The sequence below is a fragment of the Prunus dulcis genome, chromosome 2 (assembly GCF_902201215.1).
Source record: "Prunus dulcis chromosome 2, ALMONDv2, whole genome shotgun sequence".
NCBI classification, from domain to species: domain Eukaryota; kingdom Viridiplantae; phylum Streptophyta; class Magnoliopsida; order Rosales; family Rosaceae; genus Prunus; species Prunus dulcis.
In genome coordinates, this window is record NC_047651.1 from 22,404,468 (window position 1) to 22,429,019 (window position 24,552).

Genomic DNA, 24,552 nt, shown 5'->3' on the forward strand with positions numbered 1-24,552 from the left:
ACATCCTCAGCTAGCAGCCCAATGGGTCACGTAAGCCCATTCCAAAAAGTAAAACTCAAATTCATTTTGACTTTTTTTTTTTATAGCTCGTTTTGCAATTGATATTAAAACTATTTCAATTTCTGAACCCTAAATTCCATATATATTTACTCGTTTACAGGGATAACCTACGTAAAAGAAAGGGAAAAAAATTAATTAGTAAAACCCTACACACACTCTGTTAAGCTCTACTACGTACAACTATTCTCATGCACACTACATTAAGATCTACTACGTACAACTATTATCGTGCACACTACACTTGTATATATTACAAATATCATCTTGTAGCTTGTAGCTCTGTAGAACTTATCATGTCAAGCTTGATCTGGTTTTGTATTTAGACTCAGCAATGGGAATTCCCTCCCGAGCCGCAAGTTCTCCTCTCCTAGCTCGTCGGATGTGCTAAGCCCGCCCTTGCGACCCATCTCCTGGTACCCTTCATGCCCTATCTGCTCCTTCCTTGTCTGCCCGCCTTTGCTCCTCCCTAATTTCAGGGATCATTCCAAAATAATAATGAAAACACAAAATACAAGACAAAGAAGTCAGAAAAAGAAAAGCACACAAACATACATGTAGGCGTGCATGTATATATTTGCGTTAGTATGCCCGCCTTTTGCACACGAATTTGGACCAACTCTCTCTCCGGACATTAGAATGGTTTATATATCGCTCTTGTTAAAACAACAAAGGTTTATAGATTTACGCACCTTCAGCAAAGTGTTCCTGGGCTTCAAGAGTTTTGCCACCAGTTCCTCCAGGGACCACTGTCTGGCCCTGCCTAGCCCTGGCGTCAAGCTCAGCCCTTTCCTGTTGAGAAGACATTTCTCTTACTACCGAAACTACTTTTCGCAAAAAGTGCTATTTTGAAATGGATATTCGCAGATGGTAAACACTTATCACGAACGGCGGCGTTCTCATAGTTTGTTGTATTACTTGTATTACTAACTGCCGGAAGAGAGGTGGAAAATATATATATATATATATATACGTACGAAGGAAAGGGAAGGGACCAAGCGGCTTGGCACGGGATCGAATGACACGTGGTACGTGACGAGTCAATAGATGGAAAGACATACTTGACACGTAGGCCAAAGGGCCTACATGGAGAGACACGTAATGCGCCATCCTGTGTGGAACCTTGCTTGAGTAACACGTGTGTACTGAGTGAAAGCAGCCGCAAAATTGGAAAAAAAAAGTATTACTGTGTTTCATCTGCTGTTTTAATTAATGTGTTTAATTATACTCCGTGTTGCTTTCTGATTGGCGGAGGAATATAAGAGACCACTTAACACGTACACTACCACTTAAGCTACAGTTTATGGACAAAGACATTATTTGGTTTTAAAAAAATTTGTTCCCCTTCGTATAACACATGACCAACGTTGTTTTCATGCATAATTAAAACTCATGATCCACGTTAAGGGTTTGAGAATGACTGGACCAAGTTTTGCTTGCAATATATGATCAAACAATCAAAGGTAGCAGGTGGTCCAAAGTCCAAACTCAAACCACACTCTCTGCTGCACAAAAGAAAACAAAAAGTCAATCCACGCCTATAAAACACAAACGTTTTCCATACCCCTATTATTAAAATAAAATAAAAACAATGAGATCGGTTGCAACTTATTTTTAATTTCATATGACTTAATTAACATATGTGCTTAAAAATTAATTAGAAGCGTTAATTGGGTCTAGTCCAGTGGAAGATGTCCGGATTCTTGCATATAAGTGGTGTCAGATTTGAATCTTTTAGAATACCAAGATACTGCGTGTGAAAGATCTTATTCTATTGTAGTTTAAACTATATTTTGTATTAAAAAATAATAATAAATAAAAGTTGAAGCCGATCTTTTGTGGACATAATTAAAAAGCAAATCTCCATTTGTGTCTTTGCATCTTTGTTGGTTTCTTCCAGCATTGCAAACATCGATTGAAATATATTTATATATCACTTCAAAATATAGAAGCCTTAGACTAGTTAAAATTCATAAAAAGAGTCCATTAATATTGGCGCGGATGCCACCGACTGTGGACTGCAGTTTGTGGACAGATGGCCTGTAGCTGGAAACAGGGAAGCTGCGTAAAACCCTGATCACCGACGTCCTCCAATAAAAATCTGCTGCAATTCTATTTTTCTTTTTGTTCTTTGCAAGATTTCCGTTCGAAAAGAAAAAGAAAAAAGGAAAAGGATGGGACACCGAATATGGACAGGGTGTTACAAATACGAACCAGACGAAAAGGCGTGTTTGACCGTTGAATGAAACTGGTCCTAAAATAAGCACCACCCACTCCACAAGAAAATTTCTCCATTGGTATAATTTTGATATTTCTAGAGATACGGTGGGCACGCCCTTTATTAAGAGGAGAGCGTGTGATGCACTCACCTCCCTCACTGTCTGACTCAATCTCAATTTTGAAAACCTTTTTAACGTTACGGATCATGCCTGATTTTATTAATTGTAAGATGTAATATAAAATATATTTTAATTTAATTTTATACATATTTAATTAATAATACTACGTATGACGGTGTGACGGATGCAACAACTATTTTTCGTCAATCTTAAGTCAATTCAATTCCCAAATAACTGATATAAGACCTCGTCCGTCCTCCATATAGTTTATAAATAGCATACAAATCCCGCTGTCTACCAAATCACAGAAATAAACTCAGAACCAGAGACAAGAGAAGCAAAGAGAAATACAGTCAAAAAGGCAAAAGAGAAGACAGAGGGAGGGATACAAAGAGAAACAAAATGCCTTGCGCTTTGGTGGCGCCAAACTCTCCGATTTTCTCACCGTCGAAAATTCCTTCCATCTTTTTCAGATCATCATCTTTATCTTCTCCTTCTTCATGTTCTTCCCCTAGAGTCCTCCATGGCCCGCCTCCTACGCCGTCACGATCTTCGTCTTCGACAGCGCCTTTAGAGTCTCGGTTTCAGAGGCACGTGATAAGTGGCTGCAAGACGGAGCCTTCGGCTTTGGCTTTGAAGAGGAAGAGGCCGATGATGATTGATATTCCAGTAGCGCCGCTGAGTTTCAAGGTTGAGTCGCCTGATGGAGCGGAGAGGGTGGACGTGGTGGAGGTTGAAGAGGATGGTTACTCGGTATATTGTAAGAGAGGGAGAAGGGGTCCCATGGAGGATCGCTACTCAGCTGTTGTCGATCTTCGCGATGATTCGAGACAGGTAATTCTTTTGCTTTGTCAAAATTCTGTTTGTTTGCTGAGAAAATTGTAGAAATGGAAATGAATTTCTTTAACAGAAAGGTCTGAATCTCTCTGCTTTTTACCGCGGTTTCAAAAGATTAAGATATATGTATCATCAAGTTCAATTTTTTGTTTAGCTTGGATAAGGTTGTTTCAAAATTTTGTGGGGAATTGAGCTTAAGCTGAGAGCAAGGTGTGGTTATAATTTATAATCAAAGAGACCGCTTTTAAAATGATGGTAGCATAAAGCATAAATAAATGCAAATAAATGGTGATGGAGATTAAGAGAACAAGAATTGGGGTTTTAGAGAATTTGGGAAACATAAAAATATGGAATTATGTTTTGGATTCTTTTGAATTTGCTATGCGAACTTGTGCTGATTATGTGTTTTCTGGTGACAGGCCTTTTTTGGTGTGTTTGATGGACATGGAGGGGCAAAAGCAGCCGAATTTGCAGCTAAGAACATGGATAGAAACATTAAGGATCGTTTGACCTGCGGAAGTGAAGAGAAAATCATGGAAGCAGTCAAAGATGGTTATCTAACCACTGATGTCGATTTTTTGAAGGAGAATGTTGGGAGTGGTGCATGCTGTGTGACTGCCTTAATGCAAAAGGGCAACCTTGTGGTCTCAAATGCTGGTGACTGTCGTGCCGTTATGAGCCGAGGAGGTGTTGCAGAGGCCCTTACATCTGATCATCATCCTTCTAGAGTAGACGAAAGAGCTAGGATTGAAACCACGGTAAGCATTCAAATTTGTGCATATGGGCTTGAGAATTTACTTTTGTCACCTAAATAAAGATTGAAATGGAAGATCATCATGGACCTTGTCACTTACTGGATTTTGCAATTTTTCCTGTTGCAGGGTGGTTATGTAGATTGTTGCCGTGGGGTTTGGAGAATACAGGGCTCTCTTGCTGTTTCAAGAGCAATTGGAGATCGACAACTTAAGCAATGGGTGATAGCAGAACCGGAGACTACAATCTTAAGGATAGACCCTGAATGCGAGTTTTTAGTGTTAGCTTCTGATGGTCTTTGGGACAAGGTAACTTTACAACAAATCTCATTTCATGTTTCTTCTCTTTTGAAGCATTACTTCAATCAAAGTTGTTTGAATCTAATTATGAACTTTTCATTTCTTCCAGGTTACCAATCAGGAGGCAGTAGATGTAGTTCGCCCTTTATGCGTTGGTACCGATAAGCCAGAGATGTTTTCTGCTTGTAAGAAGCTTGTTGATCTGTCAATAGGGAGAGGTTCCATGGATGATACAAGTGTGATGATAATCCAATTAGGTCGTTTCGTCTCATGATTTGATTTTAGGTAAAAGGAAATTCAGACCATTACAATCGACTTTTTCTTCCACTGCAAGTGAGTTTTTTCAAGAAGCTTGCAGCTTCAGAAAGATGCTAGGAAGACAAATTCTTCTGGGAGGTCCTCTGTATATGGTTGTTGTCAAAGATGGCGGCTTTAGAAATGACACTACCAGAAAAGCCATTGTGGTGTAGAATGGCAAATCACACCGTCAAGTAAATGACAAATTTTATGCTCCCTTGGATTTTGTCTCAGCAGTAGGAAGAGAGTATCAGAAAACACATTTCATGATCCTTGTAACTGTAAATTTTCCCCCTTTCAAAGTTAATAATAAATCATCAAATTATTTACCAGGTCTCAATTTATCGTCTTATAATTATTGTATTTTGTTCTACATTATGATAATATGTTTAGGCTTTGTCTTATTGAAGTCAACTCCTGTAGCACATGGTCTTATTTTGCTGTTGGACCAGGTCAGTCCTGTTTGGCAGCTGCAGCCTTCAGGCTTAGTATTCTATATTCTTCTGCTCGCACTTGTTCAATAATGGATCTGTGCCTGGTTCCTGACGCACTCCACCAGTCCTATTTTGCACTTCGCTTTCGTGTACCAAGTGAATTGTGACTGGATTGTGGATATGAATTGTGAATTGTGACTGGATTGTGGATATGGATTGTGGATATGGATTGTGTCTGCTTAGCCGCTGTAATGGTTAGTCGCGAACTCTTTCGAATACTTTCTTTTCTTTTATGTGTCCACGGGAGATTCAATTCGAACTTTGCAACTCTTTCCGGCATTAGAAAGAGAAATACCATGCATGCACAAGATTAAGAGCTAATTAATCATACTGTTATGATTTGAAAGTTTCGACGCCGAGGCTGAATAATTAAAACGTTAAAAGAAGTTTAACACCCAAAATATTAAATCTTATTTCTATATCTTCCTGTCTTTTGCTCATCAGCCTGATCTTTGGGGCCCTTCTCCTCATGCCAATCATGCTACATAGAGAACCATGACAACGAGAATAACTATGAGGACCTATGATTTTATATGCTAAAATGAACATGAACAACACTTCATCTGCTTTGTGTTTTTGTCCAAAGATGAGCCTACTACACACAAACGAGTCCCATGTTGACTGCTGTTGTGTTGGGGCCTTTGCTTCTCTTTTTGGCTGTGTTGTGTTGTGTCTGCTTTTGTTGTGGTTTTTAATTGTAAATGGGCCAAAGAAAAGAAGTATGACAATTCTCCCACGCCCAAAACAGTTTTCAGGTAAATATCACAAGGTGTTCCCACACTTGAATGGTGAGATTAATTCCCACTCGGAGTTCAACTTGTCTTTGGCCACAAAGTGCGTTTCGAACCCCTACCATTAAGGCACCAAGTAGCTCGCCAGCTGAAGATGGTAGTTTGCCGACCGCACCACACCTTGTGGTTAGTTTAGTTTCGTGGATTTTTAGTTTGTTTATATATGTGTGTGCGATACTTAAGTCTGTATTAGACCAACATGCATAATTAGTTGTTTTCATATCAAGGAGTAATTTAAAGTAAGAGAGATTCGAATCCAAATGTAAGAACACGGGTACACTGTCATGATCAAAAGACATATTTCGTATGTACATTATCTTGACAATAATTTAATGGGCTATACATTAATTTGTGGGGAAGTTGTTAATAAACACATATAGCCTCATACTTTTCAATTAAACTTCTAACCCCTTCCGAGTCCTAAAAAGAGATGTTGCAAAATTTGTAAGTTTGTAACAACTGATGAATCATGCTTGCTTAGCCAGAAAGTAATGTGCTTTACAATTTTATCTGAAAAAAGTAGAAATAAGAGAAGAAAGATAAAAGAGAAAGGGAAACTTTTTTTATTGTTTGGATTGAATAACAAGTATTTGTCAAAATTTTAAAAAATCAAGCAACACAACATTTTTATTATTTTATTCAAAATTTTGCAGTTTTATGTAGAAAATAAAACCTATACAATTTATTTTATGGCTTTTAAATCCAAATATATTGTAAATAAGTTATTTATCACACAATGAAAAGACCTTACTATCCATTAGAATTTTAGAACAGTCGTTTAAAAAGGTCGGGTTGAATCCAGACCCGCAGAACCCGGCGTCAATATAAAATAAAACCGAGGCAAGAAAAAAAAGAAAGAAAAACGAAGCACTACAGAACATTTTTAACACGTATTGATATTTATTTATTTTTTACTCAGACGACGAGTTAATTATTTATTTAAATAGTTTAGCTCTGGAAGTGGCTTGGATGAGATCTCTGCTTCTCGTTATAATTCACTTGAAAATTCCACATTTTATAAAATCCCAAAAAACTCTCCCTTCTAACCCCCTTTCTCAGATCTCTCTCCCTTGTTCGCTTTTGCGGGTCTAAGGGTTTCGTTGCTGTTCTAGATCTCATAGCGATTCGAATCCCCCGCAGGGTTCGAAACGCTTTCTCTCTCAATCTTTACATCTCTTCGCTGTGCACTCTCAGTTCACGGCTGGCCTAATCGCATCCGCAGATCCGAGCCTTCCTTTCCGAGCCGTCGATCTGCGCAACCATGGCGGCCGCGAACGCTCCGATCACCATGAAGGAAGCCCTAACGGTCAGTTCTATCTTCTGATTCGATGCTACTTAAGCTCAATTTCAAATTACACTTGTTTTCTGAGCTGAAATAGTTGCTGTTTGGTCGATTACTTTGCTCGATTTGTCGTTTAAGCTTACTCAGTTGGTTTCTAGCTTCACATGGATCTGTGGTGTTTAAAATTTGTGGTCTATGTTCAGATCTGATAATTATCTCACTAGGGATTGCTAACTTAAGCAACTATGATTTTGAACACAACAACTATTTACTGAGAGGTTTTGACTAAAATAAAAAAGTGATTAATGAGTTTATGTGATCTGATCTGATTGCAGCTTCCGAGCGTTGGGATTAATCCACAATTCATAACATTCACACATGTTACTATGGAATCCGATAAGTACATATGTGTTCGGGAGACTTCGCCGCAGAATAGTATTGTTATTATTGATATGAGTATGCCGATGCAACCTTTGAGGAGGCCAATCACTGCGGACTCTGCACTTATGAATCCAAATTCCAAAATCCTTGCATTGAAAGGTATGCTATAACTACATGTTTGCATTGCAGGAATAATTATTATGCATTGACTTCTTGTCACTGTTGAGAAATTCTCTTGCTTGCCGTTCTGGTTTTGATATTAATGTGTTGTGGATGCACTTAGTTTAGTATTTTGTTTCAACATCAACTTATTGACCCTTAGTTTACTTGATTAGTATTGCAATAAGTTTAGTCATAGACTGATAGACTCATCATGCATCTTGCTAATTCATCTACAGCATATAGTTAGTTGGACCAGCAGCGATTATCATATACATGTTATGCTCGTAACCTTATTTACCTACTGGTTTTTACTTGCCAGCGCCTTACCTTTCTTTATGGACTTTAGTGTATACTTTTGTTAATGCTGCACTATTATTTATTTATTTTTTTGCTCATGTGTTGTCAAATCTGTTTGAAGCCCAAGTCCAAGGTACTACTCAGGATCACCTTCAAATATTTAACATTGAGATGAAAGCAAAATTGAAATCACATCTTATGCCTGAACAGGTACTCACTTTATTGGTTTACTAATTAGTATATTTTTCGCATCTCTTCAAAATTGTGTGAGAATATCAGGTTTTTATTATTTTCTGCGGGGTTTTAAAAAATCTAGCTTACCTATCCTGTTGGTTCGTTTGTAGATTGTTTTTTGGAAGTGGATAACCCCAAAGATGTTGGGTTTAGTCACTCAGACTACAGTGTATCACTGGTCAATTGAAGGTAAGATGCCTTAAACAACTTATTTGAGTAACCAATCATACATCTTCAGCTTTTTGTCACATGGAAACATTCAAATTTATGGTATCAACTCGCTTGTTTTGCTAATTCTTTTTGTTCTTTATGTGTTTGTCCTTGTAGGGGAGTCGGAACCTGTCAAGGTGTTTGAGCGAACAGCTAATCTGGCAAACAATCAGATAATAAATTACCGTTGTGATCCTTCTGAGAAGTGGTTGGTTTTGGTTGGAATTGCTCCTGGTGCTCCGGAGGTATGCTGTTATGTCTATTAATGCCTGTCCAGCATTCATTTCTTATGTTCTCCAGTATTCTTTTTCTCAGCTGAGGAAAATTGTCAGCAACTGCAAAACTCTTTGGGTCTTTTGTCGCCCTGTTTGAGTTCCTACAAGTGCAGTCCCATTTTCTTTATTCTTGCTCAATAAGTGTTTGTGGTCAGCCCTTTAATTGTCAATCTTTCTTTGTATTAAGATGTCTGGTACTTTTATTTGGATTAGATTTGGTATAGCTTCATAAACAATACTGTGGCAACCATGTTAGCCAATGATTGATGTTGTGAAACAACTCTGCTGCCATATTAGTTTTGTTTTCATTTCCTTTTATGGAGTTCCTTCTCTTATCTGTTTGTAGTTTACAATATGTCAGACAAAATATACAACCCGTCTCTTTTAAGGCCATTTCTATGCTGTACTGCTTCTGATCCTTAGTCTTGTTTTGTTTGTAGAGGCCACAATTGGTTAAAGGAAATTTGCAACTCTTCTCTGTGGATCAGCAGCGCAGTCAAGCTCTTGAAGCACATGCTGCATCATTTGCTCAATACAAGGTGTGCCAATTTCATTTTCCCATTCTCTTACTCTGTATTTGATCTTTACACTCTTGCACTACACACAATCTGTTATTACATATTTGTATTTATATATATACATCATATACATACATATATGTATATTTGAATATTGTTGATCTTTTTCATTTCTTTTGAACAGGTTCCAGGGAATGACAATCCCTCGACTCTTATTTCTTTTGCCACTAAGACCCTGAATGCTGGACAGATTACATCAAAGTTACATGTTATTGAGCTCGGTGCCCAGCCAGGTTGATATAAGGATTATATTAAAGTTACATGTACATGAAATGAGCTGGACTTGCCTTGTTCTGTGTAAACACATGTTTTTTCGTTTCTTTACCCACAATCTCCGACACATTTGTAAAGGGTGATTATGTTTAGCAGGATATTGAAATAGGGTACTTCATTATTAGTGGTAATTAGTCATGGAGATATTGGTTACATATGCTTAGAATCTAATTTTGAATAAGTTTAACATGCTCATAAAGTTAATTAGTGGTATGAGTCATGGAAATTTTTTTGTTTTATTTATTGTATTTTGATGATTGTAAAGTTAAAGGAACATGTTGTGAGTTTGAATTTTTTTTTTCCTCTTCTTCAGGAAAGCCATCTTTTACAAAGAAACAAGCAGATCTGTTCTTTCCTCCAGATTTTGCTGATGATTTCCCAGTTGCCATGCAGGTACTGAATTTACTAATGTTTTTGACTAATCTTGTATAATACGGTACATATGTTAATAATGAATTTGTTAATTTGGCAGATGTCTCACAAGTACAGCTTGATTTATGTAATTACAAAGCTTGGGCTACTGTTTGTGTATGATTTAGAGACAGCTAGTGCAGTTTACAGAAATAGAATTAGTCCGGATCCAATCTTCTTGACAACAGAGGCTTCATCAGTTGGAGGGTTTTACGCGGTTAATAGGCGGGGCCAGGTGTTGTTGGCTACAATTAATGAACAAACTATTGTGCCTTTTGTCAGTGGTCAGGTATGTTTGAAATATTTTTCTCCTTGTTATGGTTTTCCAAGTAGCATATTGTGCTTAAGATGCTTTTTTTGTTTTAATTTGCAGTTAAACAATTTGGAGCTTGCTGTCAATCTGGCCAAAAGAGGAAATCTTCCTGGTGCCGAAAATCTTGTAAGATATTCATTATTATTCAATGTTAAGCTTGAGTGGTGTAAGAGTAATTTAGGATCCATATATCATTGCCCAATGGAAGTAAGATATCGTTCAAATGACAATTTGATTGTTAATGTTAGGCAGTGTTGTATCCAATTTGAAGTTGTCATGATTAGTCAGTATTTTTGAACTGGATGCTCACATAAGGTGTGCTTGTTAAGGTTGAGTGGGCAAAAGGAATTTATCCATATAGTGTATTTACTTCGACTCAAGGAATGTTGATTTTATATCTATTATGTTTGTCTTGTTTTTTATTACCCTTTTGAGTGAGCTATTAGAGTCCTTAGAATAAAGGTGGTGAGATGAGAGAAGGCCGTATTCTATATGGTAGTCAACAATTTCACTATGGCTTATTGTTGACTTGACTCTGCTTGGTTATCTTGCCTGTTTGTCATAATTTGAGAAAGTATCACCACCTCTGTGAAATTGCTGACGTGCCTACCTGAATCTTACAGGTTGTCCAGCGTTTCCAAGAACTGTTTGCCCAAACTAAGTACAAAGAAGCTGCTGAACTTGCTGCTGAGTCCCCACAAGGAATTCTCCGTACGCCTGATACAGTTGCTAAATTTCAGGTTTCATTTCGCTTCTATACTTGTACATGTTTCTTCCATTGGCTAGTATTTTCGTAACTTCAGATGATTTGTACTGCATTTGTCTCCCATGTATGTAGTATTATTGTTTTTAGTTGTTTTATTGGTATCGAGCTCCTGGTATGAAGCTTGTTGTGTTCAAGTAGTTCATGCCCTTTGGCCATTTGGGATGTCTTTTTAATGGCTTGATTGCAGTATTCTCTAAGAGTCTACATCTGATAAATTTTGGTATTAGAATTTGTTAAGCTTTAGAATATTAGTGAGAAATGTTATTGATGCTTTTTCGGTGAGGAGAATAACAAATTCAAGTTTCTGTGTCTGTTTCAAAGCTGGTGAGAAATGAATGAATAATAAATGTGCAATAGTGACCAAATTGAGATAAAACTTGATTGGTAAAAAGACATAATGTGCTTGATAAGTTTAGACTTGATGTACACTTGTTTGAGATGGTGAGAGTTACAATTTTTGTGCCTTTTTAAGATAGACTACAACTTGATGAAATTTAACGGTCATGGTTTTATTGTCTCTCCAATGTGTTGCAGAGCGTTCCTGTCCAAACTGGGCAAACCCCACCTCTGTTGCAGTACTTTGGGACCCTCTTGACACGAGGGAAGCTCAATGCGTTCGAGTCATTGGAATTATCACGTCTTGTAGTGAACCAGAACAAAAAGAATCTTTTGGAGAACTGGCTGGCAGAGGACAAACTCGAATGCAGTGAGGAACTGGGAGATCTTGTGAAGGTTTGTTTTACTATTTGAATTTAAACGTGGCTATCTTTTGGATTATTACATTTTTGGTGTTAATATCGTTTATTTTTTTCTTGTAGACTGTGGATAATGATCTTGCTTTGAAAATATATATTAAAGCCAGAGCAACTCCAAAAGTTGTTGCAGCTTTTGCTGAGCGAAGGGAATTTGACAAGATACTAATCTACTCAAAGCAGGTGAGGAAATGTTTCTATGTAGCAATGGTTCTAAATGTTTTCGTATTTGGTAAATGGCTGTTGGTGTCTGATATCCATTCTCTTGGTTGCTTTAGGTTGGCTACACGCCTGACTATCTGTTCCTTTTGCAAACAATTCTTCGAGCAGATCCGCAGGTATGCAAACAATCAGCAAGCTTATATTTTCTATTTTAGTACTTGAAAGCCGAAAGCATAACTAGATTACACATTGATCCTTGTTCATTGAATGTCCCATCGAAATAAAAAATATTCTTCTATTTGTATTTTTTCAGTTGACACCCACATCACTGTGTACATTTGGCTTTGCAATTGTATTGGGTTGAACTTGAACTTCTTTTAAGGAGTTGTATAAAGTTCAAACTAAACCAGGTTTTGATGTGATTTTGAATGTAGGGTGCTGTTAATTTTGCATTGATGATGTCTCAAATGGAAGGTGGTTGTCCAGTTGATTACAACACCATAACTGATCTCTTCCTTCAGGTTTGTTCATTCTCATTATGACTAAGGGTTTACGATATGGTATCCTTCTTTTCATTTTCAGTGTTTTGTGTTCTATTATTTCTCAACAAAGTTCATCATAGGGCATGAGTTCTTTTGTTTTTTGGTAAAAGAAAGTTATATGAAACCTTTGAAATTATGGAAATATTAAAAGATGAATAAGAGACTCACATGCTTTTTGTTTCTCTTTGTCATTTTAGAGGAACCTGATTCGTGAGGCGACTGCCTTTTTACTGGATGTTCTGAAGCCAAATCTTCCAGAACATGCTTTCCTGCAAACCAAGGTTTCTATTCTCAGAGCTATTTATGCATATCTGAACTTTCCTGTTTTCAGCTGGTTGACATTTTTTCATCCTTGCAGGTCCTTGAGATCAATTTAGTGACTTTTCCAAATGTGGCTGATGCTATTTTAGCCAATGGAATGTTCAGTCATTATGATCGCCCTCGAATTGCCCAGCTATGTGAAAAAGCTGGTCTTTATGTGCGAGCTCTGCAAGTAAGATGTCTTCTTGCAGTTCTTTTTCCTTTTCTTACCCTCTGTATTTTCCAATTATGACATTTGTCTTAAAAATTTTATTTCTGATGCAGCATTACTCAGAGTTGCCTGATATTAAACGTGTTATAGTGAATACACATGCAATAGAGCCACAGGTTGATATCCTCTCTAACTACATCAAATTGGTACCATTGACTTGTAGTACTGTTTCTAATTTTTATTTATTTTTCCTTCTAGTCACTTGTAGAGTTTTTCGGCACTCTTTCACGAGAATGGGCATTGGAGTGTATGAAAGATCTTTTGTTGGTCAATTTAAGAGGCAACCTTCAGATAATTGTACAGGTATACACTTTTTTTTTTCTTCATATAGTGATGTTAAAAAATATAATTGGAGATTTAACTGAAGCAAACTAATACCTGCACAGGTCGCTAAGGAATACTCTGAGCAGTTGGGTGTTGATCAATGCATGAAGCTTTTTGAACAGTTCAAGTCATATGAAGGGTTGTACTTCTTCCTTGGGTCGTTTCTGAGCTCAAGGTAATCTGTTCAAGAAGAGAAGTCTTCTCCTTTGTCTCTTCTGTTGGGGATGTCACATCCAGTTTATTCTTGATTCTTATTTTCCTAATGTGTGACAGTGAGGATCCTGATATCCACTTCAAGTACATTGAGGCAGCTGCTAAAACCGGACAAATCAAAGAGGTGGAGCGAGTTACTAGAGAATCAAACTTCTATGACGCTGAGAAAACAAAGAACTTCTTAATGGAAGCTAAGCTCCCAGATGCACGACCACTCATTAATGTTTGTGATCGTTTTGGATTTGTTCCAGATCTGACCCACTACTTGTACACGAACAACATGCTTCGTTACATTGAAGGTTATGTTCAAAAGGTACTATTTCAGCCCTCTTTGACACTTCAAAGTGCATGACTATGGGTTTTTAGTATTGAGAATGTTTGGCACTTTGCATAGGTGAATCCTGGGAATGCTCCTTTAGTTGTGGGACAGCTGCTTGATGATGAGTGTCCTGAAGATTTTATCAAAGGCTTGATTCTTTCTGTCCGTTCATTGCTTCCTGTGGAGCCCCTTGTGGAGGAATGCGAGAAGAGGTGGTATCCTAATTTATGTCCTTCCATCATCCCTTTTTCTTCGTCATACTTAATTTTCTTCTTTTTGTCCCTCTCATTAGGAATCGACTTCGTTTGCTCACTCAGTTCTTGGAGCATCTTGTGAGTGAGGGAAGCCAAGACGTACATGTTCACAATGCTTTGGGTAAAATCATCATTGATAGCGGCAATAATCCAGAGCACTTCCTTACCACAAACCCATATTATGATTCACGTGTTGTTGGTAAATATTGTGAGAAACGTGACCCTACCCTTGCTGTTGTTGCTTACCGCCGTGGACAATGTGATGATGAACTTATTAATGTCACAAATAAAAACTCTTTATTCAAATTGCAAGCAAGGTTGGTGATTTAGTATTTGATTGTTTAAAAAAATTTCATTTCATTCTGGTTCCTGGAGGTTTACTTACTACTTCTTTGTCTCAGATATGTGGTTGAGAGAATGGATGAAGATCTTTGGGGAAAAGTTCTTGACCCTGAGAATGAGTACAGAAGACAACTTATTGATCAAGTTGTTTCTACTGCCTTGCCTGAGAGCAAGAGCCCAGAACAAGTTTCTGCGGCTGTTAAGGCTTTCATGACTGCTGATTTGCCCCACGAATTAATTGAACTTCTTGAAAAGATTGTGCTTCAAAACTCTGCCTTCAGTGGCAACTTCAATCTGCAAAACTTGCTAATTTTGACAGCCATCAAGGCAGATCCGTCTAGAGTTATGGATTATATTAATAGGCTAGATAATTTTGATGGACCTGCAGTTGGGGAAGTAGCTGTGGAAGCCCAGCTGTATGAGGAAGCATTTGCAATTTTCAAGAAGTTTAACTTGAATGTTCAAGCTGTTAACGTCTTGCTGGATAACATCAGAAGCATTGATAGGGCTGTGGAGTTTGCATTCCGTGTTGAAGAAGATGCCGTTTGGAGCCAGGTTGCAAAGGCTCAACTCCGGGAGGGGCTGGTCAGCGATGCGATTGAGTCATTCATTCGTGCGGATGATGCCACCCAATTCTTGGATGTTATTCGTGCTTCTGAGGATGCAGATGTCTACCATGACTTGGTGAGGTACCTTCTGATGGTCAGGCAGAAGGCGAGAGAGCCCAAGGTGGACAGCGAGCTCATTTATGCATACGCAAAGATTGATAGGCTTGCTGACATTGAAGAGTTTATTCTTATGCCTAATGTTGCTAATCTCCAAAATGTTGGTGATCGCCTATATGATGAGGCCCTCTACGAGGCTGCAAAAATAATATTTGCTTTTATATCTAACTGGGCCAAGTTGGCAATAACACTAGTGAAGCTCAAACAATTCCAAGGTGCTGTTGATGCAGCACGAAAAGCCAACAGTGCAAAGACATGGAAGGAGGTTTGCTTTGCTTGTGTTGATGCTGAGGAGTTCCGCTTAGCTCAGATTTGTGGCCTCAACATTATTATACAGGTGATTTTCTGCATCTACTTCTCATATGTCAATCTAGATTTTGTTGCACGGATTCTTTGGATGTCTAAAAGAGCGGACCTTTCATGAGTAAAGAAAAATATTTGTTTAAGTTGTTTAATGCCTGGAAGCTTCGAAATCTGGTTTCTCTTTGAGTATTTGCTCATTTTTTATACAGTTCTCACTAAATCTGTGTGCTGTTTTAAATTTTACAGGTGGATGATTTGGAAGAGGTCAGTGAATACTATCAGAATAGAGGATGCTTCAACGAGCTAATATCTCTAATGGAGAGTGGTCTAGGGTTAGAACGTGCTCACATGGGAATCTTTACCGAGTTGGGAGTTCTATATGCTAGATATCGTCCGGAGAAACTTATGGAGCACATCAAATTGTTTGCAAATCGTCTAAATATTCCCAAGCTTATACGAGCTTGTGATGAGCAGCAACATTGGAAGGAGCTTACCTATCTGTATATTCAATATGATGAGTTTGATAATGCTGCAACTACCATCATGAATCATTCCCCTGAAGCCTGGGATCACATGCAGTTCAAAGATGTGGCAGTTAAAGTTGCTAATGTGGAGCTATATTATAAGGCTGTGCACTTCTACTTGCAAGAGCATCCAGATCTCATTAACGATCTTCTAAATGTGCTTGCACTTCGTGTAGATCATACACGTGTGGTTGACATTATGCGGAAGGTAATTGATTGTGCATGTATTTACTGGCAGCTTAGATTCTTAGTGCTCCTCCCCAATCCAACATTTTTTTTTTACTGAAAGTATAGATAACGAATTTCATTTCCATGGCTCTTATGTTGAGATTCTTTTGCATTTGAATATGTTAGGCTGGTCACCTGCTTCTTGTGAAGCCATACATGGTTGCAGTTCAGAGCAACAATGTCTCTGCTGTTAATGAGGCTTTGAATGCGATATATGTTGAGGAGGAAGATTATGAAAGATTGCGTGAATCAATTGATTTGCATGATAGCTTTGACCAAATAGGCCTTGCTCAAAAGGTGAAATGCTTTCTATTTGTAGTTCGCTCTTTGTTTAATGTGTTTATTTGCAAGAGCCTTAAACTGTTTGTTTGGTCAGATTGAGAAACACGAGCTTCTGGAAATGAGACGTGTTGCTGCTTACATTTACAAGAAAGCAGGAAGGTGGAAGCAGTCCATTGGATTGTCAAAGAAAGACAAACTTTACAAAGATGCCATGGAGACAGCCTCACAGTCTGGTGACCGTGAACTTGCAGAGGAGTTGCTTGTTTATTTCATTGAACAGGTAAGGAGCTCTTTGGGAGAAAAAAGAAAATCCACTTATTGTTTTTTATTTTAATATTCAGGAGTTGCTTGTTTATTTCATTGAACAGGTAAGGAGCTCTTTGGAATAAAAAAGAAAATCCACTTATTGTTTTTTATTTTAATATTATTAGTGTTAATAAATGTTTATTCTTTTGTTCAAATTGCAGGGAAAGAAAGAATGCTTTGCATCATGCCTGTTTGTCTGTTACGATTTGATAAGGGCAGACATTGTCCTTGAACTTGCTTGGATGAACAACATGATTGACTTTGCTTTCCCATATCTGCTACAGGTAATTTTTTAAAATCTTGTCCTGAACTTTCTTGTTTGTTAAGGTATTAACTGCCTGTTTTGTTTGTGGTTCCAAGCATTCTGCTTCTAAGCATTCATTGGACTTTCTTTAAATTGAAGTTGTTTGGTTTTTATTGGAATCTTTCATCGAAGCACTTGGAAGAAGCAGCACATTCAACCCAGTTGAACATTATGTAATGGCAATCTTTCACATTCTCTGTTTTGCAGTTTATCCGTGAATACACTGGCAAAGTTGATGAACTAGTGAAGGACAAACTTGAAGCTCAGAAAGAGGTGAAGGCTAAAGAGCAGGAAGAGAAAGAAGTTATTGCACAGCAGGTATTCACTTTGAGATTGCTTCTATACTTTTGCCTTATATAAAACTGTGTTCTATCAATTTGCCTACATTCGCTTAAAATCGTTCCAAATTTCCCCTTCTCGACTTATCTTTCCTTGCTTAAACATAATTTTGCATTATGATTCATTGAATTAAATATGTTTGCAGAACATGTACGCTCAGTTGCTGCCTCTTGCTTTGCCTGCACCACCAATGCCTGGTATGGGAGGGGGGTTTGCTCCTCCGCCACCTATGGGAGGAATGCCACCAATGGGCATGCCACCTTTTGGCATGCCACCAATGGGCAGTAGCTATTGAGATGAACTATTCTTGTGGAACTGGATCTTGAATTTGGTGTTTTAGTCAGTAGGGCAACCTATTCGATAGAACGTTCCAATTAGTGTAATTTTATGAAGGCTTACATGCCGTCATTTCCTTTTGATTTTACTTTTCTAATTTGTTTTTGATGGGTTGAAAGGGTGCAGCTTAAATAATTGTGTCATAGGTTGTGTGGATATGTCGTCTTGTAATATTCTTTTGTAGCAGAGGCATTTTTTCTTTGGCTGTTGGTTGAGGGCGAGCTTAGAATTTTCTCCTCTGTATTATTGTTCTCGTTTTTCAAACTTGCCTGAGTATAATACAAAACAGTACATTGATAATTTTGAAGTGCTTTATTTACACTCTTCTTTAATGTATGCCCCATTTGTAATTGATTGGTGCAGCAACCATTTGTTTTCCAACTGCAAGTGCAGTTGCTGACTGATTTTTAATCCTTCATGTGTATCTTTTAAGATTTTGAAATTATCATATATTGTCTTCTGCTTATCATATCACTAGCCCGTTCTTCTTCTCAAACCTATTCAACGTTGAAGTTCCATATCCGCCTGTCATTGCTTTGGGTTCAATGTGATAGGGAAAAGGATAATAAATAATATGAATTTTTGAAAAAGAAAAAAAGGAAAGAAATGCGAGAGAGGATATTCGAATATAATTATAGAGTATAAACGTGCAGATGTACTAGTAAAATAATTAAATATAATTATAGAGTGTGGCCGCACGGCTGTACCATTAAAATATTCTAAATGAGTACAGCCGCGCGGCTATACTATACAATATTTGAATAATATTCAGAGTATGGCCAGGCGACTGTACTGGTAAAATATTCTTATGCGTATAGCCGCGCGGCTCTACTATTAAAATATTTAAATACATATATGAGGTATAGCCGGACGGCTGTACTATTAAAATATCGAAATATATTCAAAACGTACACTATACTATTAAAATATTCGAACATATTCAAAATCTAAACGACGTCGTGTTCGTTCTGTTTAGTGTTGTTCTATCTTTGGGTCTCGTTACATAATCAGAAAATCGAAACGATCGAGTTGAGTCCTTTTTCATCATTCAATTTCCGGGCCTCTCTACAAATTCCCAATACGATCGATCGACGTCAATGGCTTACCAATTCGTGATTTGGGGTCTGATCACAGCTCTCTCAGCCTTGATCCTCAGATTCTCTCTCCAAATATTCACCGCCAGAAACAACAGAAAACGAGCGGTGGCCTTCTTCCACCCCTACACCAACGACGGCGGCGGCGGCGAGAGAGTCCTCTGGTGCGCCGTCAAAGCCATCCAGGACGAAAACCCCTCCCTCCACTGCCTCGTCTACACCGGCGACCATGACGCCTCCCCTCTCTCCTTGACCGTGCGCGCCCTCGACCGCTTTGGGGTCAAACTCCTTCACCCACCTAAGGTACTCTCTCTCTCACTTTCGTCTTCTATCAAGATTCAATTTTTTATTTATAAAAAACTTGAATTTGGGTTGGAATTTGAAGGTGGTGCATTTGAACAAGAGGAAGTGGATCGAGGAAGCCGCGTACCCACGCTTGACCATGATTGGGCAGAGCCTTGGCTCTGTCTACCTCGCATGGGAGGCCTTGACCAAGTTTACTCCTACTTACTATATCGACACCAGTGGCTACGCCTTTACGTATCCCCTTGCCAGGCTGTTTGGATGCAGAGTTATCTGCTACACCCATTACCCTACAATCAGCTGCGACATGCTCTCTCGTGTTCGTCAGCGGAGCTCCATGTACAACAATGACGACTTTATTGCTCAGAGGTATATTTATCGTCGCTATTAACATGTGCTGATTGCTGATAATGATTGATGAATAATATGCTTTGCTATTTGTTTAGCCGAAAAAATCTCAACATGGATTGCTTTTGTTGTGTTGTTGTAGCAATTGGTTATCCAGCTGCAAAGTCATCTACTACAATATATTTAGCCGGATGTATGGGATTGTAGGCTCTTGTGCCCATCTTGCTATGGTTAATTCTTCCTGGACTCAGTCCCATATCGAAAAGCTCTGGAACATCCCGGAACGGACTAAGCGTGTCTACCCTCCGTGTGATACTTCTGGACTTCAGGTTTGTTACCAGTGTCTTGACATTTTACTTGGGAACATGGTTTTATGAGTTATGAATGTGATAATGATGTGCTGCAAATATGCAATTGGATTTGCCTTTTAACAAGTTTCTGCCCGAATAGGTGCTTTCTTTGGAGAGGCCAGTGGAACCGGCGAAAATTATATCTGTTGCACAGTTTCGGCCAGAGAAGGTGGGCATATAAACCTTATGAGCACAAGGTACTAAGATTTTTGCGGCTCATTTGTGGGGCCTTTACTTGTTGTGGCTGCTGGCAAGTCCTTATGAACTTTGGTTATTTCTTTCTCAGGCACATGGCCTCCAACTTGAGGCCTTTGCAGCTGCCATAGGGAAATTAGATGCACATTTGCCCAGACCTAAGCTTCAGTTTGTGGGTAGCTGTCGGAATAAGTCGGATGAGGAAAGATTACAAAGTTTGAAAGATAAAGCAATTGAATTGAAAGTGGACGGGGATGTGGAATTTCATAAAAATGTCTTGTATAGGTCTGTGCTAAGGATCTCATGTTCTGCATCCTTTTATGCTCGTCAAATTAATCTAGTCAAATGCTTATGCAAACATCTGAACTATTCTCTATTTGTAAATATGAACTTGTTGGGTTATCTTTTATTCTTGTAATTTGATGACCCCTGTTTGGATTTGTTATTGCTTTCTTAGCTTGGTTAGTTTTCATGTCTACAGGGACTTGGTGCAACTTTTGGCAGGAGCCATTGCAGGAATCCATTCAATGACTGATGAGCACTTTGGAATAAGTGTTGTGGAGTATATGGCTGCAGGAGCCATCCCAATTGGTGAGCATCTCAAGTTATCTGTCATCTGAATCTGAACCAACAAACTCTGTAACTTATCTTATTCATTCTTTCCTGTGCTGATGTTCCTCATGTTTTACCTTGTTTCAGCACATAATTCTGCTGGCCCAAAAATGGACATTGTCTTACCTGAAGATGGACAGCAAACAGGATTTCTTGCCCGCACCGTGGAGGAATATGCAGATGCCATCCTCAGTATCATAAAAATGCCAGAAACAGAGAGGCTCAAGATGGCTGCAGCTGCAAGGAAACGGGCTGACAGATATTCTGAGCAAAGATTCTATGAAGATTTCAAAGCTGCCGTCTCTCCAATACTTACCCAGGCTTAGAAATAGTGGACTTGATATCAATCACAATATACTTGTAACTTAATAGAGAAGAGCCCTTTCATCAGCCTTAGTTTTATAACTTTTTTTTTTTCACTCCAAGTCTTACCAGTAACTCAAAAAGTTAGATTATGCTGCCGTCTTTAATCAGATTGTTATAATTTTGACGTCTATGATTTCATGTAGTTGAGAAATCCAAGTTTTCTGAGCGACTTTGTATTGCCTTTCACATATTTACAGTTCTTCTAGACATCCAATTTAGCCTTTTCTTTCCCATTTTTCTTTTTCTTTTTTCTCTCTTTTCAACGTTAATGTGGACAATGTTGAGCCACTAGATTCTTAATTCAGTCAAGTTTGGATGAAATAAATGAAAGACCGCATTGATACTTCATTGTTTTCCATTATAAAACGACATGTCGTTGGGACATTGGAAAACAAAAAAATAAAGAAGGCGGCGTGCTAAGCACGAGCTAGGATAGGCTGTGGTGCCATCAAATTCTCATCCCCTTCCCTTGGATTACAGACCATTCACTCCTTCATTGCACCAAACGCAGACACACGGTGTGTAACTCTCTCTCTCTCTAAATGGTTGGGCCGTAGACGACCAGAAAATGGCTGTTTCATTCTACTCGGCCGTTGGCTTCAATTCTATGGTAATTTCATGCTCCTCTTATGCACCATTCCGTCGTTTGTCTGTGTTCAATTTGTGTCTATGAATGCGTGTTTATAGCGAATTACTACAACTTGAACCAATTTTTTTCTTCTTTGTTTTCAACCCTTTCTGGGTTTTTGTTTTTCTGGTAGTTACTAATGATAATACCCACTTCAATATCTTTTTCTTTTGAAACATATAATATTCAACTGGGTTATGAGTCATGACCTTTAAAAGGATGAATCTTGGCTCAAGGGTCTTTTTTTCTGATGCCTTAACCCCAAAAAAGGAAATGGTCTGGATAAGGCTTTCTTTTAGTTGAGGTTTTTGACTGTTAGGACTTAATCCTACTGATGACTATTGTGCCAAATTTGTTTTTGTTTGACCCAAGTTTCCTGGAAGAAAGGAAGGCGCCTATGGTGATTTCATTTTTCAGAAAAGAAAACTTATGCCTCTCCTTTTATGATTTTCATCTATTGCTGTGTCTGCATGTTAGATTGTTTGCTTAAGCGTCATGGTCAGAACTCAAGGGGGAATTTTTGTTTACCTTTCAAAGCTTCGGTCTGTTTTATGAATGGAGAAGTACTTAGCTTCACTCTTAGTTAGACTTGATCATTGATATGCTTTCTACTATTTTGCATGATTGGTACGATGTCTCAATGCATCTAAATTAGAAATTAATTGTACCTTTCAAAAATTGTGTTCTATATAGCTGAATAGTTTCATGCTCTCATTGCTAATGAACGGTTCAAGGGACTGTTTCTAACGACGTTGGAGATGATTGTTCAACAAATGATTCTATAATTTACATAAGTTTTTTCTTTTCCATTTGAAGTTAAAAGCCAAGTACCAGAGCATGTCACAATTTTCTGCTGGAGCTTGTATACCTACGGCTACCCAATTCACATCTTCATTTGGAACATTTAGGCCAAAGAGGGATATAAGCAAGAAAAGATGGGGCTTATGTCTTTCAGTTGCTGATAGCAATCGTCTTACCACGGAGACCGATGATAAGGCTTCTGGAAATACTGCGAGTTCTCCTTCTGATGACCGATTACCAATTGTGAATTCTTCATCTTTGGGTTCTTCTGCCAACGACAGTCAGTTCCAAACTAGTGTCCTAGATCAGTCAGGGACTCAAACCTCTGAGCCTTCCAATGGGTCTTCAGTTTCCTCAAGCCAGGAGCGGGACGCACCTGTGTCACGTAATGTGCAATCTAAATCAAAAAGATTGCCGCTAACAGCTAGGGAGAGACTGAGGGCAGCCAAGGTTCTCAGGCGTTATAACACTGAAACAAAGCCAACTAAAAAATCAGATAGGGGCAAGAATGTATTAGATGCTCTCAGAGACAGTGAACGTGGGAAGAAAAGATCCGGACTTCCAGAGGCCCCTACAAACATTTTTGACGACAGCAAGCGAGGGATGCCAAAGCAGGGCCTAACTTGGGATTTTCCAGGGGGTGCTGATTTGTTTCTAATTATCTTCTCATTTGTATTTATCAGCACGGTCATGTTTGCTACAACTTACGTTGTTTGGAAACTTGGTGCCATCCATTTCAATGAAAACTAAGGGATGGACTGTGGATTTGAAATCTACATCGGGCGAGCCACCTTGATGCCTCCATATACCAAAGTTCTCCTTCGCAGCCACAGCCACAGGACTAGGATTTGAAATCATTTTAGGCAAGATATACACGTCAATGTACAAAGATTTGCAGGTCAATATTTGTTGTATCATGATCATGGGTATTCAACATTTACTGCTCGTATACTTTTGTAGCTTCATTGAAGATAGACATATATGGTAACAGCTATTCAATTCCTTGAACTTCTTCCCTTTGTTTCCTACCTCCTCAAAAACAAGTCTTTCACTTTGTTGAAAATGAACAAAGAAAAAGCATTTCACTTTGTATTTCTGTCAAAATTTACATTGACCTTGAGATATTTTAGTGCAAAACGCAACCATATGTTGCGGCTCATTTCATTTGGGCAGAATCTGATTCATCCCAAACGTCTTGCCAGGACTTTTAAAGCATGAGCTTTCTTAAGTTGGATCAAACATGCATGAACTCACCCATCTGTTCTCATGATCAAACACGTGCTCATTTAATTTGCTGTCATCTATGACCAGAGAGAAGACCAAAGTGGGCTACACTGGAGCCGTTCATATTTTCTTAGTCTTTAGACGTGGCACCTTTTATCATGGCTCCTGCCGACGGTGGATATAATTCAAGCAAATATATTGAACCAAATGGGACCCGAAAAGACTGCGTTTGAGATATGGATTTTTAGAAAATGAAGGAAGAAGAAGATACGGGAGCTATAAACACCACACAAATATGAGAAAATGGGCAACTCTGCAAAGCAAGTGGCTGATCAGATGTCGTATCAATCTTTAAAGTCCTCTTTATGGTGAGTTACAATGTTTGAGTGAAATCAGGGCCCTATATATCCTGCCGTTGATTCTTATTGTAGCATTTTTGTCTGCTTGTGCCGTACAGCACAAGCAAAACCCATGAAATAGGACAAACCGAGCCACTAAAATGAGTGGCAACTTGTTAGGTTAATAAGGCATACAAGAAATAAATCTTGCTAGATTTAAGAGATCTCTTGGAAATTATCTGATCTGACGGTAAGATTATGTTTGACAATTGTCAATCCCGATTTTACATATTTAGCGATTAACAATTCTAGTTCGCTATCTAAAAACATAACATGTCAGACACACAAAAAACTATTAAACATAAACAATATTGCACAATTGTCCTGATTTAGTGGGGATGAAAAAGCACAGTGGTGAGGTTTGATAGTGGTTCCTGAAAAAGCACAAGTCAGCTGC

At 38.4% G+C, this 24,552-nt stretch overlaps 5 protein-coding genes across 5 annotated transcripts; 4 read left to right on the top strand and 1 right to left on the bottom strand.

The window, feature by feature from the left end:
- Positions 1-351: 351 nt before the first annotated feature.
- LOC117618390 (em protein H5) lies at positions 352-921 on the bottom strand. The gene is given in 3 exon segments (XM_034347967.1): positions 352-423; positions 426-526; positions 750-921. Coding segments are annotated over 3 exon segments (288 nt in total). The 5' UTR covers positions 865-921.
- A 1,745-nt stretch (positions 922-2,666) lies between these two features.
- On the top strand, positions 2,667-4,922 carry LOC117619962 (probable protein phosphatase 2C 25). The gene is made up of 4 exons (XM_034350036.1): positions 2,667-3,230; positions 3,653-3,991; positions 4,115-4,294; positions 4,395-4,922. The coding sequence occupies exons 1-4, from the start codon at positions 2,799-2,801 to the stop codon at positions 4,557-4,559; spliced, it is 1,116 nt and encodes a 371-aa protein (XP_034205927.1). The 5' UTR covers positions 2,667-2,798; the 3' UTR covers positions 4,560-4,922.
- Positions 4,923-6,806: 1,884 nt separating this feature from the next.
- On the top strand, positions 6,807-18,155 carry LOC117619984 (clathrin heavy chain 1). The gene is made up of 30 exons (XM_034350062.1): positions 6,807-7,173; positions 7,485-7,689; positions 8,111-8,199; positions 8,334-8,412; positions 8,551-8,678; positions 9,149-9,247; positions 9,411-9,519; positions 9,873-9,952; positions 10,032-10,259; positions 10,344-10,409; positions 10,907-11,023; positions 11,584-11,781; positions 11,868-11,984; positions 12,080-12,139; positions 12,398-12,484; positions 12,703-12,786; positions 12,864-12,998; positions 13,091-13,153; positions 13,236-13,340; positions 13,424-13,536; positions 13,635-13,887; positions 13,969-14,105; positions 14,186-14,464; positions 14,549-15,551; positions 15,764-16,249; positions 16,396-16,566; positions 16,646-16,831; positions 17,019-17,141; positions 17,369-17,479; positions 17,646-18,155. The coding sequence occupies exons 1-30, from the start codon at positions 7,129-7,131 to the stop codon at positions 17,793-17,795; spliced, it is 5,106 nt and encodes a 1,701-aa protein (XP_034205953.1). The 5' UTR covers positions 6,807-7,128; the 3' UTR covers positions 17,796-18,155.
- Positions 18,156-18,828: 673 nt separating this feature from the next.
- Positions 18,829-21,318, top strand: LOC117618690 (GDP-Man:Man(3)GlcNAc(2)-PP-Dol alpha-1,2-mannosyltransferase). Its single transcript, XM_034348371.1, has 7 exons — positions 18,829-19,233; positions 19,316-19,602; positions 19,724-19,910; positions 20,032-20,100; positions 20,218-20,411; positions 20,608-20,717; positions 20,826-21,318. The coding sequence occupies exons 1-7, from the start codon at positions 18,934-18,936 to the stop codon at positions 21,062-21,064; spliced, it is 1,386 nt and encodes a 461-aa protein (XP_034204262.1). The 5' UTR covers positions 18,829-18,933; the 3' UTR covers positions 21,065-21,318.
- A 248-nt stretch (positions 21,319-21,566) lies between these two features.
- On the top strand, positions 21,567-23,552 carry LOC117618928. The gene is made up of 2 exons (XM_034348704.1): positions 21,567-21,714; positions 22,549-23,552. The coding sequence occupies exons 1-2, from the start codon at positions 21,673-21,675 to the stop codon at positions 23,281-23,283; spliced, it is 777 nt and encodes a 258-aa protein (XP_034204595.1). The 5' UTR covers positions 21,567-21,672; the 3' UTR covers positions 23,284-23,552.
- Positions 23,553-24,552: the final 1,000 nt, after the last annotated feature.

What these genes read in the sequence shown, in the direction of transcription:
- LOC117619962 (XM_034350036.1), top strand. Translation starts at nt 2,799, where the DNA reads ATGCCTTGCGCTTTGGTGGCGCCAAACTCTCCGATTTTCTCACCGTCG. An exon ending in TTCGCGATGATTCGAGACAG is followed by an intron (nt 3,231 to 3,652) that starts GTAATTCTTTTG and finishes TTCTGGTGACAG; the next exon opens with GCCTTTTTTGGTGTGTTTGA. An exon ending in CTGATGGTCTTTGGGACAAG is followed by an intron (nt 4,295 to 4,394) that starts GTAACTTTACAA and finishes CATTTCTTCCAG; the next exon opens with GTTACCAATCAGGAGGCAGT.
- LOC117618928 (XM_034348704.1), top strand. Translation starts at nt 21,673, where the DNA reads ATGGCTGTTTCATTCTACTCGGCCGTTGGCTTCAATTCTATG. An exon ending in CCGTTGGCTTCAATTCTATG is followed by an intron (nt 21,715 to 22,548) that starts GTAATTTCATGC and finishes TTCCATTTGAAG; the next exon opens with TTAAAAGCCAAGTACCAGAG.
- LOC117619984 (XM_034350062.1), top strand. Translation starts at nt 7,129, where the DNA reads ATGGCGGCCGCGAACGCTCCGATCACCATGAAGGAAGCCCTAACG. An exon ending in TGAGCTCGGTGCCCAGCCAG is followed by an intron (nt 9,520 to 9,872) that starts GTTGATATAAGG and finishes CCTCTTCTTCAG; the next exon opens with GAAAGCCATCTTTTACAAAG. An exon ending in TGCCTTTTGTCAGTGGTCAG is followed by an intron (nt 10,260 to 10,343) that starts GTATGTTTGAAA and finishes TTTAATTTGCAG; the next exon opens with TTAAACAATTTGGAGCTTGC.
- LOC117618690 (XM_034348371.1), top strand. Translation starts at nt 18,934, where the DNA reads ATGGCTTACCAATTCGTGATTTGGGGTCTGATCACAGCTCTCTCAGCC. An exon ending in GTGATACTTCTGGACTTCAG is followed by an intron (nt 19,911 to 20,031) that starts GTTTGTTACCAG and finishes CTGCCCGAATAG; the next exon opens with GTGCTTTCTTTGGAGAGGCC. An exon ending in CATAAAAATGTCTTGTATAG is followed by an intron (nt 20,412 to 20,607) that starts GTCTGTGCTAAG and finishes TCATGTCTACAG; the next exon opens with GGACTTGGTGCAACTTTTGG.